The following is a 13,245-nucleotide window of genomic DNA, read 5'->3' on the forward strand; positions in this document are numbered from 1 at the left end:
ATCGATTCGATGTTCGTTATCTGTGTCAAAAGAAAAATTGGCTAATACTGAGTTGTTGTCAACAAGCGTTGGTGACAAAAAATTCTATTACAAATTAAATTACGCATTCTTCAAATATTGTTACAATGTGTATTATTGTTGGTGGCTTTCGCAGGCGGTCGTAAACACTGAAATTGTCGACTATTTCAAAGCTGCATAGCATAGCTGCGATGTCTATAATTGTAACCGATCAAATATTGTGTGCAGTTATAAAATGTTAAAAAAGCTCATTTAAATGATAAAGGTGTTTACGATTTTTTTTTGTTGAAATTATAAATGTCTGTAATGTTTTAAGCTCCATTCTAGATCTTCTTAAGGACTCGTCGCAATGTGACGTTTATTGTATGTTTGTCCGTCCTCGAAAATAGAAATTTTATCCGATGTACTTTTCTTCTTCAGAATAATAAATACATGTCAATACTAATGTTTGAAACATTTTTGATGTGTTATTTATCTATGAACTTACTTTAAAAAAAAAGAAACTGAAGAAATTGTCCGTTACGCCTATAGGATGTTTGACTATTCGTCGAACGTAACTAATATCTCATTAAATTATGTCTAAATATTTTTTTATTACGATACCAATAATTTGTAATGGTTTTGCTGATGCTACATTATTTCGTACCCGTGTAGTTGGAGGGAGTCGATAGTTATTTTCTTATATATTTATCCAACTGGTAAGAATTGTCAAATTTTCTATAGTCGTAACTTTGCGTACATATATATTGTACTGGTTCATTACGATTATTATAACTTATATTGTTTATTATATAAAGGTATGTACATTTTAATTAAGACTGATTGTTAAAAAAAATATTTATAGATACATTCGTGTAATTTTAGTGCGGTTTGATATTCATTTAAAAAACATATTAATAACAACGTAACTTCTATCGTATATATTATATATGAACGGAAATATCATTGGAATTACACGTCTGTCTTTATTACTTGTTATTATTTATTTATTCGTTAACCTTAGAAAGACATGGTGTGCTCATTTTTCTCATTTTATTAAAACGTGACTGAATTTGTGTGTCTGATAATTAGTGGTATTGTGCGGCGACATAGGTGTAAATAAGAACGAAGATGAACAAGTTTTATGTGTAAACTCTAACTCGCAACTTCAAAATTCTCGTAAGATCCAATATTAAACTCGAACATTAAATGTTACCTAAAGAACCAGAATAATTCAGAATAATTAATTCTTATTTTACACCCAATAATGCCATGCTTGTAGCTTTAATAATTGCTAGTCGTGAATAAATTGAAATGGCAACTTTTAAATATTGACAAGACGAGTGTTGTCAATTAAAATAAATGACCAATTTTCGAATGTAATGATGTAGGGACGAGTTTTGTAAAGAAAAAGTGTTCGACGTTTGAACTGAGTATTCGAATGTACGGTTCCAATATTATATCCTTGTATATATTGAAAATATGATATTCTTCCACGCTAAATGTTTTTCTTATACATTAATCCATAAATGGTTGTGAATATTATACCGACGATATACTGAATATATATATCTCAATCTCGTACGTACGGTTTGTGATTTCTTCAGGTACTGTGAAATTGTTTTTCAATACTATTTTTCATCATTTTTGGGAAATATTCAATCGTACTTCATTAAGGAAAATAATTAGTAGTACACAGATGCAATATAATGTAGTTGCATAAATGAATTCGACGTTTATTTTAAGTTCTGCGAAATTAATATTGCACCTAATTAACGCTTTAAGTAATTTGTGAAGAAAACTAAAATTTTCAATGTTATTAAATGTATGGTTATAATTTTTTGTACCAATTTTGTATCGTAAAGTATAGGATTCACTCATCGGTGTTTTATCTGCGTACGAAATAATACCAACTACTTTCGTTTATGTCGAAGTCATGATTGTAAGACTAATTAAATAAAGCCAAACTGCAATCACGCCATATATGAGTTTTATTTATCAGTAACTAAATTACGATTACAGACATCTCTATTAATATCACAATAAATAATGCTTAATTTTAACTTTTATAATATATTTTACTTACAATTACCACTTATATAGGTGGAACCAAACTGATTTTATGTTACAAAAGGTTATAAAGTTAAGATTAACAAAGTAAGCCATATGGGATAATTTTGATTGAATATTAACAAAAAATATCAGCGGTTGCTCGTGGAATCAATTTCATTTATTTTCCCTTAATTATAACTTAACTACTTTTTGGTTGAAAGTTGGTCCAAGAGGGCTTGAATTTTAGCATGCTTGGTGGACTCCCGAACTGGACACTTGTTCTGAACGAAAAATAATGCGCTCTCATCTTTCTGATCAAAGGCCACTTGCGCTGCTTCTTCATAGAACCTAAAATCATTAATGTCATATTAATTATTAATTAATCACTATTAATTTCCAAAAAAATAGAAACACTCAAAATTAATGATGAAATAAGACAAAATTACAATGAAAAATTACCTAACCTAAGACAATCTTATACCAAATTCTGTGTATAATGTACAGTTGAATTGACTTTCTTTGTAAATATATAATTATAAAATTTTATAAATTAATATTTTTAGGGTAAAGCTGAAATTACTTTGCAATAAGATTGAAATATTTATACAACCTAAATTTCATATATTTTAAATAATATATTACAATCGTTGCAAAAACTCAACTTTTCATTTATAATATTACATTACATTTACATTACATTAGCAGCCTGTAAATTTCCCACTGCTGGGCTAAAGGCCTCCTCTCTCTTTGAGGAGAAGGTTTGGAGCATATTCCACCACGCTGCTCCAATGCGGGTTGGCGGAATACACATGTGGCTGAATTTCGTTGAAATTAGACACATGCAGGTTTCCTCACGATGTTTTCCTTCACCGCCGAGCACGAGATGAATTATAAACACAAATTAAGCACATGAAAATTCAGTGGTGCCTGCCTGGGTTTGAACCCGAAATCATCGGTTAAGATGCACGCGTTCTAACCACTGGGCCATCTCGGCTTTTAATAATATTAGGTAGGATAGTTCGAGTAAAAAAATACTTACTCGGCTTTTACGTAATATTTGACCTTGATGTCATCTCTACATTTCGGTAGATAGTTTAGAGCTTCATCGTTCTTGCCGTACTTGAGACAGGCGTCGACGAAGGGCTCGTAGCCGACGGGAGATTTCTTTGATTTTGAAAAAGTTTCCAACTGCGCCCATTCATCTCTTTCGGCTAATGTCAGGATACGTAACCACCAATATCTTTAAAAAATACAATATTATTAACACATATACTTACCTTCAATTATTACTGAAAATATGTGACTTGTGCCTTAACACTGTTGTCTAAATCTCTTTCTAACATATTTAATGAGTTCAAATTTATAGGATTTAGTTTTGCCAATATTTAGGAGGGGTTTCGATATAGTTGAACAGTTATATCTTTTTCTATTGAACATTAAATCAATGACATTCGGTACACAACGTTTATAAGTAACGTGATATGAAGCTAATAAAAAATAAAAGCAAAATATATAGTTTATAATACATTTATATACAAGAGGGCAAAAGACAAACAAAATTTGACATCGGATTGACGCGATATCATTGATCGAGAGTTTGAATGATATTCATGATTTTGCTCCAAAATGGCGTTTTGAATGTTGGCGAAGTTATTATCGGTACTTTGGAAGTAAAATTAAAGTGTATATAGTATTGTATATATTATGATAATAGTGTTAAGTTATAAATAAAGATATATTTAACAAAAATCGTTAGCAGTAGTATCTATGATGACCATATTATCCGTAGCCTTTATTAATCTTATCATAATTTATACTATATTTCCACTGGCTTACGTCTCTCATCATATAATAAATAGGAATTGTATTGTTTAAATATATGTTGTTCTTTAAAATACATGTTTAATTACCTTCTGTCGGGCATTTTGTATTCAGATCGTAGTTTATCAGCCAATTTAACTTCGCCTTGATTTAGAAGTTTCTTCACAGTGTCCTGTAAGGAGAGACCCACGAAGCTTTCGCCGTAAGTTTCTTGGAGGCTGGACTGCTGTTTGCATAATTTTCTCGCTTCTTCACAAATTGATACTCCTACAATTTAAAATTACATATATATATTTTCAATATATACATAAAAACATATGATGAATAAAAAAAAGGGACACGAAGGATAACTCTTCTCATACAAGAGACGTCTGCTATAGTTCTAAGAAAAAGATTACATATCAAATATTTGATGTAGGTACAAGTAAAGTATTCAGCGATATCATAGATATATCGTTATATGTTAAAATATACATAAAAAATAAACATATGAAAAAATGAGTTATCTAAAACTCATAAACAGGCATCTCAAGCATATTTCGTATAAAAATTGAACGTACGCGCCATCTCTAGGAGGACAGATTTTTTTTCAAGTAAGTATGATACGAGAAACGTCCTTAAAATGCAACGGGATATGGAATTGGCGAACGATATAGGAAATAATTCTGTTATTTAGATTCGCACCGAGAGAGAGAGATAGAGATAGATAGAGAGAAAGAGAGAGCGCGGCTCACCGAGGTCGTTCTTGCCCTTGCGGTAGCACTCGCGCGCGGACAGCAGCGAGGCCTCGGCGCTGCCGGGCGAGGGCGGCTCCAGCGCGTCGCGGATGTGCGAGGCGGCCTGGCCCGCGAACTCGTCCTCCTGCACGAACACCTGGCGCAGCGCCTCGCGGTTGTGGCTCGCGCAGTACTTGATGTACAGCGCGTGCGCCAGCGGGAAGCTGCGGATCGTCAGCTGCGAAACGCCGCGTTAGATCGTTTCTCTTAGTGAGCGACTCTTCGTATTACGTTAAAACTGGTGACTCGTCGGAATTACGTTATTCTCTATTATGGGGGGCTCTCTATTGGATATGGATGGAACCGACGAAATTCCTATCCTCGCGAAACATTTTCATTTTATATCGGGTCAATATTAATATTAGTGCCTTATAAGAAATATAAAAATTAAAATTAAAGGGCACTAAAGCGATCGATCCGAATCACGTTGCGGTCCTGGGTCCGGTTTGAAATTTATTCTAAGCTGTGCATCAAGGACATTTGTGCAACTATTGATAAAAATAATTTATACAATCTACCAAAACTGCTACATTGTGCGTTTCGTTTATTGTATTTAAAGCGGGAAAACAAACAGACGAATGCCCTTCGCGGTAAACAGTTACCACAACATGATTTATTTATGACTTCATTTATTATTTATTGTGTAATTATTTTTTGTTACGGTATTGTTAATTTATCTAAACTTAAATTATTATATTCGAAGTTTCTTATATACAACAATATACAACCATAATTAAAAAAATAATCTCACTTCAAATTCGTGTTTTCCCATCTTTTCCTTCAAATGCAACAGTACTATATAGACCAAGTCCGTATCCCCGCTAGCCGTAGCTTTCAATAGCGCAGTGGGACCCTCTCCGAGGGCCAATAGCAGAGGTACTTGAAGTTTACTGCGAGTTTCATATTCTAATATCTGTAACAATTATATTACAAAGTATTTTTGAAGTGATAACTTATGGCAGGGTACGTCGCTTCGTTACGCAACGCGTTACGGTGCCAGTCTGTCTCGCTTCCCTTTCTCTTACGCATACGGCAGCGGTAGACGGGCTCATCCTCTCTCACTCTAAACCACCGCGCTGGCCATATTTCGGACAGTTTAAGTTAACACTTCTGTCGGGTGTCCCGAGACACACATGTAATTTTTAAAATAAATCTAAAAATAATAAACGAACATCACAATTTTATATTTATATAGTGCGGTTTCAACCACTTGGAATGCAGTTTATGATGAAGAACTTCTATGCCCAACGTTACTCCTTCAAAGGATGAAAAAAGTAGCCTATGGCGGTTCGTGGGCTTAAGCTTGCCTAGTACCTAGTTCCATCAAAATCATTTCAGTGGATTATACGTTGTAAAAGCGCAATAGACAGACAGACAGATTTACCTTCTAGTTTGTTATATTTTCTTATTTTGTTGTATAAATTATTTTGACAAACATATAAATAATACAGCAGAATAGACTAAATAAAAAAAAGAGAAAAAAATTAACGACGCTCGGAGTTCTCAGGCGGTCACCCATCCAAGTACTGAACGCGCCTGACGTTGCTTAACTTCGGTGATCGGACGAGAACCGGTGTATTCAACGGGCTATAGACGTTGGCATTCGACTGCCTTCACGAAGTGAGGCGGCTAAACACTTATTACATAATTAACGAGCGCCTGAACCCTCTGTTTGTATTTATTAAAAGGTTGTACTAGTATAGCTGGCCACTAGCTGTTTGATTTATATTTAAATTACAAAAAAAATTAAAACTAAAAAAGCATTCGAGTTCATACTCCATTGTTTCCTCGTTCACACCTACGTTTTTCCTTCAAAACTAACCTTAATAGCGAGCGTTTTTCTTCCCTTTTCTGCAGCTTTCATAGCAATCGTAGAGTAGGATATGCCAGGAATGTTTCTTAGTTTTTCGCCAATTTCTCGAGCAGCACTTTCGTTGTCCAGGTGCGGCTGTGTTACCTGAGTAAGGCCGTCAAAATTTAAACATGAAATTGATTTTGACATACTTTTTTTAAATTTCCTGCTTTCTTAAAACATATTATTTCATGTAACGTAATATGCTTATTTTCCCTCGACTGCTGTACTTATAAATCTTAAAAAAAATGCGTAACATACTTCTTTTTAAAATTGGACCTTCATGTTTACGCCATTTGGACTAACGGTAACTATATTACTTCTCTGTGTATCATATTTATTTTAAATCAAATATTATATTGTGTTTTCCTGTTATTTTTTACATTGCGCAACCAGTTTGAAGTCGCGTGTGGACACGTGACGTGGTTGTAAGTAGATTGGGGGATCCAAGTTGTGTCTTTTTGCTTTTAGAACGAATAAAGATATATTTTTTTTATCTATATGTAATAAGCAAAACAGTTCATTACCTTTTCCTGTCACCGATTTCCTTTTGTTTAGTAACTATTTAGCTTTAGTGCAATTAAAAAAAATCAGTGGGCGAGAGAGAGCCGAGATGGCTCAGTGGTTAGAACGATTGCATCATAACCGATGATTGCCGGTTCAAATTTGTGTTTATAATTATTCATCTCGTACTCGGCGGTGAGGAAATCATCGTGGGGACACCTGCATGTGTCTAATTTCAACGAAATTCTGCCACATGTGTATCCACCAACCCGCATTGGAGCAGCGTGGTGGTATATGCTCCAAACCTCCTCAAAGGGAGATGAGGTCTTAGCCCAGCAGTGGGAAATTTACAGTTTGATACTGTAAATATATTTAAGTGGGCGAGAATTAGCAATTGGATTTTTTCAAATTTAAAAATGAATATTTAAAGTAATACCTTGTAACAGGCCCAATGCGACAATACTCTGGTTTGTCCGTCTTTCAGCTGCAGATAGGAGGCGATGTGTCCGGCGAGACAGTGCAAGCGACGCCATATGAGCCTGTCTAGTAAAATTCTCTCGCCTAGATTTTGAACTCTGATTTCGTTAAGGAATAAAACTGTTCTAATACTACAAATTTCCATCAATTTTAAATTTTGATAGAACTTAACGCAGACGTTGAGTACATTTATTGGATTACTGAAAATCATAAATCGCATATTGAATTCGGAGTAAGGTTCTTTAGATTGTTTTACAAAAAATCATTTGTGCATATTTTTTTTATTATGAAATACTATGAAAATATTTCTAGGTTGTATTTCGTTATTATGTGGATGTTTTACGATGAATATACGAACGGTCATAGATAATACTATGTAAATCTCAGGGGCTCCAGTAATTAATCAATTAAGAGTTAGGACTAAGATTTCCAATACGACAGCTACTGCCAATCATTTTACGTTTCTAGTTTTACTATGACAAATTTTCAATATTTTAGGAAAGTAAAAACAAAATACTAATCTTATTTGGATCTATCATTTTCGAGGCGACAAGGGTCCCGTACATTTGTGTGTACTAGCAACATAACTCGGTGGGAGGGCTCCGTGCGAGCCCGCCAGGTCTAAGGATACTGCAGGTAGGTGAGCGGCACGGCGACGCGCGGGTCGCGCACGGCGTTGAGCACGCGCAGCCAGCGGCACGTGCGCACGTAGTGCTCGGTGAGCACGGCGTCGCTCAGGAAGCCCTTGCCGAACTGCGCCGCGCGCGCCAGCAGCTTCTGCACGTCCGGGCAGAACTCGAACGCCGCCGCGTCCACGCAGTCCTGCACCGCGCTCGCCAGGTCCGGCTTCACGAGCCGGATGTACTCGTCGGCGCGGTGGCTGCGTCTCTGCGCCGCCGGTTTGCATTACGTACCCGGTGAAACCATTCCCTACTCATGGTCTATTCCAATCGAAGGAGGAGTGAAGAGAAACGAACCTTAGATTTACGTATTCTCAGCAATATTGTGCACTACTAACAGTTTTTGAGTTACATATATGTTTTTATTTATTTAATATAACACTACACCACTTAACTACTTATCCACTTTCATTTTACATCCAAAGTTCTGATAACAGTTTCGTCGAAGTTCAAATCGCCATTTTTTCGTTAATCCATAATATATATCATAGATTATTTAAGCATTTTTTATGGTATCCGTAGGCGTACGAGCAAATGGGCCACCTGATGGTAAGTGATCACCACCGCCCATAGACAATCGCGTTGTAAGAAATATTGACCATTCCTTACATCGCCAATGCGCCACCAACCTTGGAACTAAGATGTTATGTCCCTTGTGCCTGTAGTTACACTGGCTCTCTCATCCTTTAAACCGGAACACACAATACTGAGTACTGCTGTTTGACGGTAGAATATCTGATGAGTGGGTGGCACTTATCCAGACGGGCTTGCACAAAGCCTACCACTAAGTAAAATTTCGATTCAATGTCAAATTTTGTTTATTCGGCTTTTGTCCTCTTGCGATTAGAATAGACTATACATATATAAATTAGTATGAAAGCTCGTATGTTTGTCCTACACATATGCGTTTTTGAACCATTGCGCTGAAGTAGTTCTGCATATATACATTTATAGCCGAAACATAGCCCAAACGTATATTTCATAGCCCAAAAGAATACAAGATATTTCTTTGCATGTGTATCCTTCAGTATAAATGTTCTATATAAAGGGTCTATTCCACTTCAGCGAAGTCAGGGCGAGTGGCTAATAATGTTATAAACTAAATAATAAAGAAATTACCAACCTGAAATTGCTTCGAGGCCTCTACTAAGTACGATCCGGGGGCGGTACTATTTATCCTGAATATTTTTTCAACAACAACCGGCACTTTTTGTACAAGTTCGTGTGTCATTTCCGAAATGATCCGAACGCAGTCCATCTCTGGTATGAGGTGGAACGGTCCGTCGTACGGGTACGACACGGTGGTACCGTTGAAACCGTAGATACACATCGTGTCATCCCAATGTCCTATTATAGCTTGGGAACCACACCTGAATAAGGATGTATATATATATATAGGTACAATTTCATTTTAATTCTCACTTCATACAAAATATGAACTTTTGTACGACTACATATAAATAATAACTTTTATTATTTACAGAGTGATTATGTCAAAATTGCCGTCTTCTTTTATCGAATTTCAAATCAATAGTGATAGAAAGAGATAAATCAGTGTTTAACTATACACATGCTGAAAACGTTTATGACTAAAACCATAGAGGTTTTAAATGTTATATTAATAGTGAGTTTGTTGAAAGGGCTTATTTCGGGGTATACTAATCAGATTTTCAAAATTAGCTACTGGCTTTAGAGAGCCCATTTATTGAGAAAGGTTTACATACTATATATCATCACTATGTGACCCACATAGCAGTAACGTTACTGTTAACTAAATAAATATGATATACGCCTCTCTTGTTTAGTGCTTATCTTAAATTAATTTAAATATTTTGGTTACATCATTTAACAGGTAATTAAATAAATATTTGAAATTGCAACTAAGGCAATATATAAAAAAATATATTTACGTTATTTGACTCACCAAACTAGTTCTTTGGGTTGTTTGATATACCCGGTATCAATTTCACAGTATTTGCTCTTAAATTCCGATGAACCAATCCACAAAATACCAGAATCAGTAAATAGAGCAATATGGCGTCCATTTTGTGAGGGCACTATTGTTAGGATTTGTGTGTAAGCATTGCTTATTTCAGGTCGCTGTAAAAATAATAATTCAATAAAAAGGTTGTAACATCATTTTTTTTTTATATATATTTGAGGAAAATTACACCGCAGTGGATTCAGGGAGGGAAACCCCCTCCCTCCAAAAGCAGCTGTGTTCTTCCAGGACAAATTTTAAGGTGCACTTTATAATTATCATTCAATTTTTTTTAAAAGCATTACACTAAAGCAAATAAAAGTATTGGGTGCTTTATTAATGTTTACATTGATTACTCTCATTGAGGACAAACCCCTCCCAAAAGACAATTCTATATCTGCCACTGTATGTTCTTTGCCTACATTTTATAAGTGTTTCATTGTGTATATACATATTTATGAGGAGGTTCTATTATACAAAAAATAAAGTGCTAAGCAACCTTATGCACAAAAATATATGTGAACCTAAAATACTTACCATAAGAAGGGGCCTTGATTCACCAAGTTGACATCTATACACCTCTTTGTCTCTGCATACAAGGAATCCAATAACAGCTGAAGATCGCAGACCAGTACTAAGAACACACCAGCATGTTATTGGTTCATTGGCTCCTGGAAAATATATGTTTATTTGGATATATAAGATTGAAATACAACAGCCTTACATACAAACGACATTAAGCGAGTGCTTGTGTAAAGACACAATATTGTATAACTTTATACAATATTTATAGGTAAAGCCTTTTAGGTTTAATATTATGTTAGTTAATAAAGAAATAATATTCTGCTAACATTATTACTGTAAGACGAAAACTATTCTTTTCATAAAGAAACAAAAGTAATTAAGACTTAATCTGTAACACTGATCTATAATCCATATCCAGACACTAGTAGCATTAAGGATGTCTCAGATAATTTTATTAGACATATTTAATTCTTTTTTTAACTTTTATTTAAAAAATAATAAAGCCTTTAAGGTGTTTAAATTGATTTGTATCTGAATGAATTCAACTGTAAATCAATTCTCAATAAGTGAGTCTCAAAATAAATTGGTCCTTTTAGTACAATGTATACACTGTTATTGAATTTCTATCAATAACTATCAAAAGAAATAATTATAGTATAATAATGTGAAAATAACAAAATGTATAATTAAATTGTTAACATTTATTCATTAAACAATTCATACAGTACTTTAACCTCACTAATTAAAGTCAAGTGATATCAAAAGAATGTATGTTTATTTTTTCTCCTCATAGTTCAATCATTATATACATACATTTCAAAATGCATGTAGAAGAAAAAACTTCTTTTTTTTTATTTCTAATTCATTTTTTTCTGTAATGTCTGAGCAATCTATCAATTAAAATTGACTACCAATTCAAATTTTAACACATGTAAAAAATGGTAAGCAGTTTATACTTACTTGGTACATCAGGTACAGGTCTTACTTTGGGTTCAGATACATTACTCACTAGGAACATGCGATTTGTTGTAGTCATAACAGCCAGACCGATACCATGAGGGTTTGAAAATAACTGTGCCTTACAGACCTGAAAAAATTGATTTATTTTTATTAATATTTATTTTAGTACATTTATGAATAAATGTGAAGTAATATAATCTTTTTCAAAGTTCATTAAAAAGTACACTAATTTCTCAAAGTTACCTACTTTGAGAAATTATATCATTAAAAAGTATCATATATAGTTTATGTAGTATTTATTTGTTATACAACATTATTGCTGTTTAAAAATGAGATTATATAAAAAATAAATTGGAATTGTAAAATAATACATAGCTGTTACATACCTTTGTATCTCTTGCTTCTTGTCCCATACTAAAAGTTTTTTGATAAGCACCAAACATGTCATAGATAAGAACATCTCCACTCTCTTGCACACACAGCAACTGTTCACCATCTGACCATCCCATATGCACAAGCACACCATTATTCCACTAAAACATTGTTTAAATATTATGTACTGCAGAATTACTCTTTTAAAAAAAATCTAAGAAATTATTTGAACTTCAGTTAAATTTACATGTATTGGCTACTGGGCCATTTCAGTTATAAGGTTAAGGCAATTTAAACTAATATATATATAAACAAAATGCTCCTCATTTTCTCTCCAAAACTGTAAGTCCTATTGACTTGAAATTTAGCATAGTTACTTCTCTCACAACTTAGAAACTCACTCAAAAATAATTATTGTAAATTTAAAATTTAAGCATGGGAAATGTATGAATTCTATCTGTACAAATTCAGAATGAATGTATACACATGATAATTTAAAATAATTAAGAAGAAATTAATACATGATTATAAAACAATTTTAATGAATAACATACTAACCAAAATTTTTGATATAATATTTCCAACACCATTATAAATAGTAATAACTGGTTTGGCTGTTGTCATAATACGAACAAATTGTTTTCTATCCCTCACTACAGCAATTGGACCTCCATATGGAGCACCACTTACAATCATGTTGCCTAAGCCTTCGTCCATAGACCAAACCATATTATACAGATCAAATTTCCTAAAAAAAGTAATAAATTGATGAAAGATGATCAAATAAGTAAAATATTCTATATTCAAGTATTTAGATATTATTATAAAATTGAACAGTTATTTAACTTGAATAATTTGTATATATTTTTTTTAAGTTAAGTTTTTTATAAACAAACTAACCTGTAATAGGAATCCAATTGAAACCAATCCGCGGTTAATAACGCTGACATTTTTGTATCTTGTTTTTATTTAATAATCGGGTTCGTTCTAATTTGATTGTTTACAAGGAAAAACTTATCACAACCTAGTACTTTTAGCAAACTTTGAATAGTATTAGATCGTAACTGCGTTAACATGTAATACTAGAATATTGCTGAACTGTTTTCAACCACTAAGAATTATAATAGAATTACAGAATTATTATAGAACCAATTAATGATGTTTCATGTTTTGTTTTTCAATTTTTGACAATGCGATAACATTTGACATTGACAGCCATTTAATTGGCATTTGGCAACTCTGCATAAA

At 33.6% G+C, this 13,245-nt stretch overlaps 1 protein-coding gene and 1 pseudogene across 1 annotated transcript; both read right to left on the reverse strand.

Annotated features, from left to right (window-relative positions):
* Positions 1-1,965: 1,965 nt before the first annotated feature.
* Vps16a (Vacuolar protein sorting 16A) lies at positions 1,966-13,191 on the reverse strand. The gene is made up of 15 exons (XM_026629866.2): positions 12,898-13,191; positions 12,556-12,745; positions 12,012-12,158; positions 11,626-11,752; positions 10,678-10,811; positions 10,084-10,259; positions 9,283-9,529; positions 8,111-8,367; positions 7,439-7,577; positions 6,469-6,603; positions 5,398-5,559; positions 4,605-4,824; positions 3,960-4,137; positions 3,089-3,289; positions 1,966-2,397 (listed from the first exon to the last, which is right to left on the reverse strand). Exons 1-15 carry the CDS (start codon positions 12,945-12,947, stop codon positions 2,253-2,255), a joined length of 2,508 nt encoding a protein of 835 aa, XP_026485651.1. The 5' UTR covers positions 12,948-13,191; the 3' UTR covers positions 1,966-2,252.
* LOC113393141 (5S ribosomal RNA) lies at positions 6,129-6,247 on the reverse strand (annotated as a pseudogene).
* Positions 13,192-13,245: the final 54 nt, after the last annotated feature.

Source organism: Vanessa tameamea, chromosome 12, assembly GCF_037043105.1.
Source record: "Vanessa tameamea isolate UH-Manoa-2023 chromosome 12, ilVanTame1 primary haplotype, whole genome shotgun sequence".
NCBI classification, from domain to species: Eukaryota; Metazoa; Arthropoda; class Insecta; order Lepidoptera; family Nymphalidae; genus Vanessa; species Vanessa tameamea.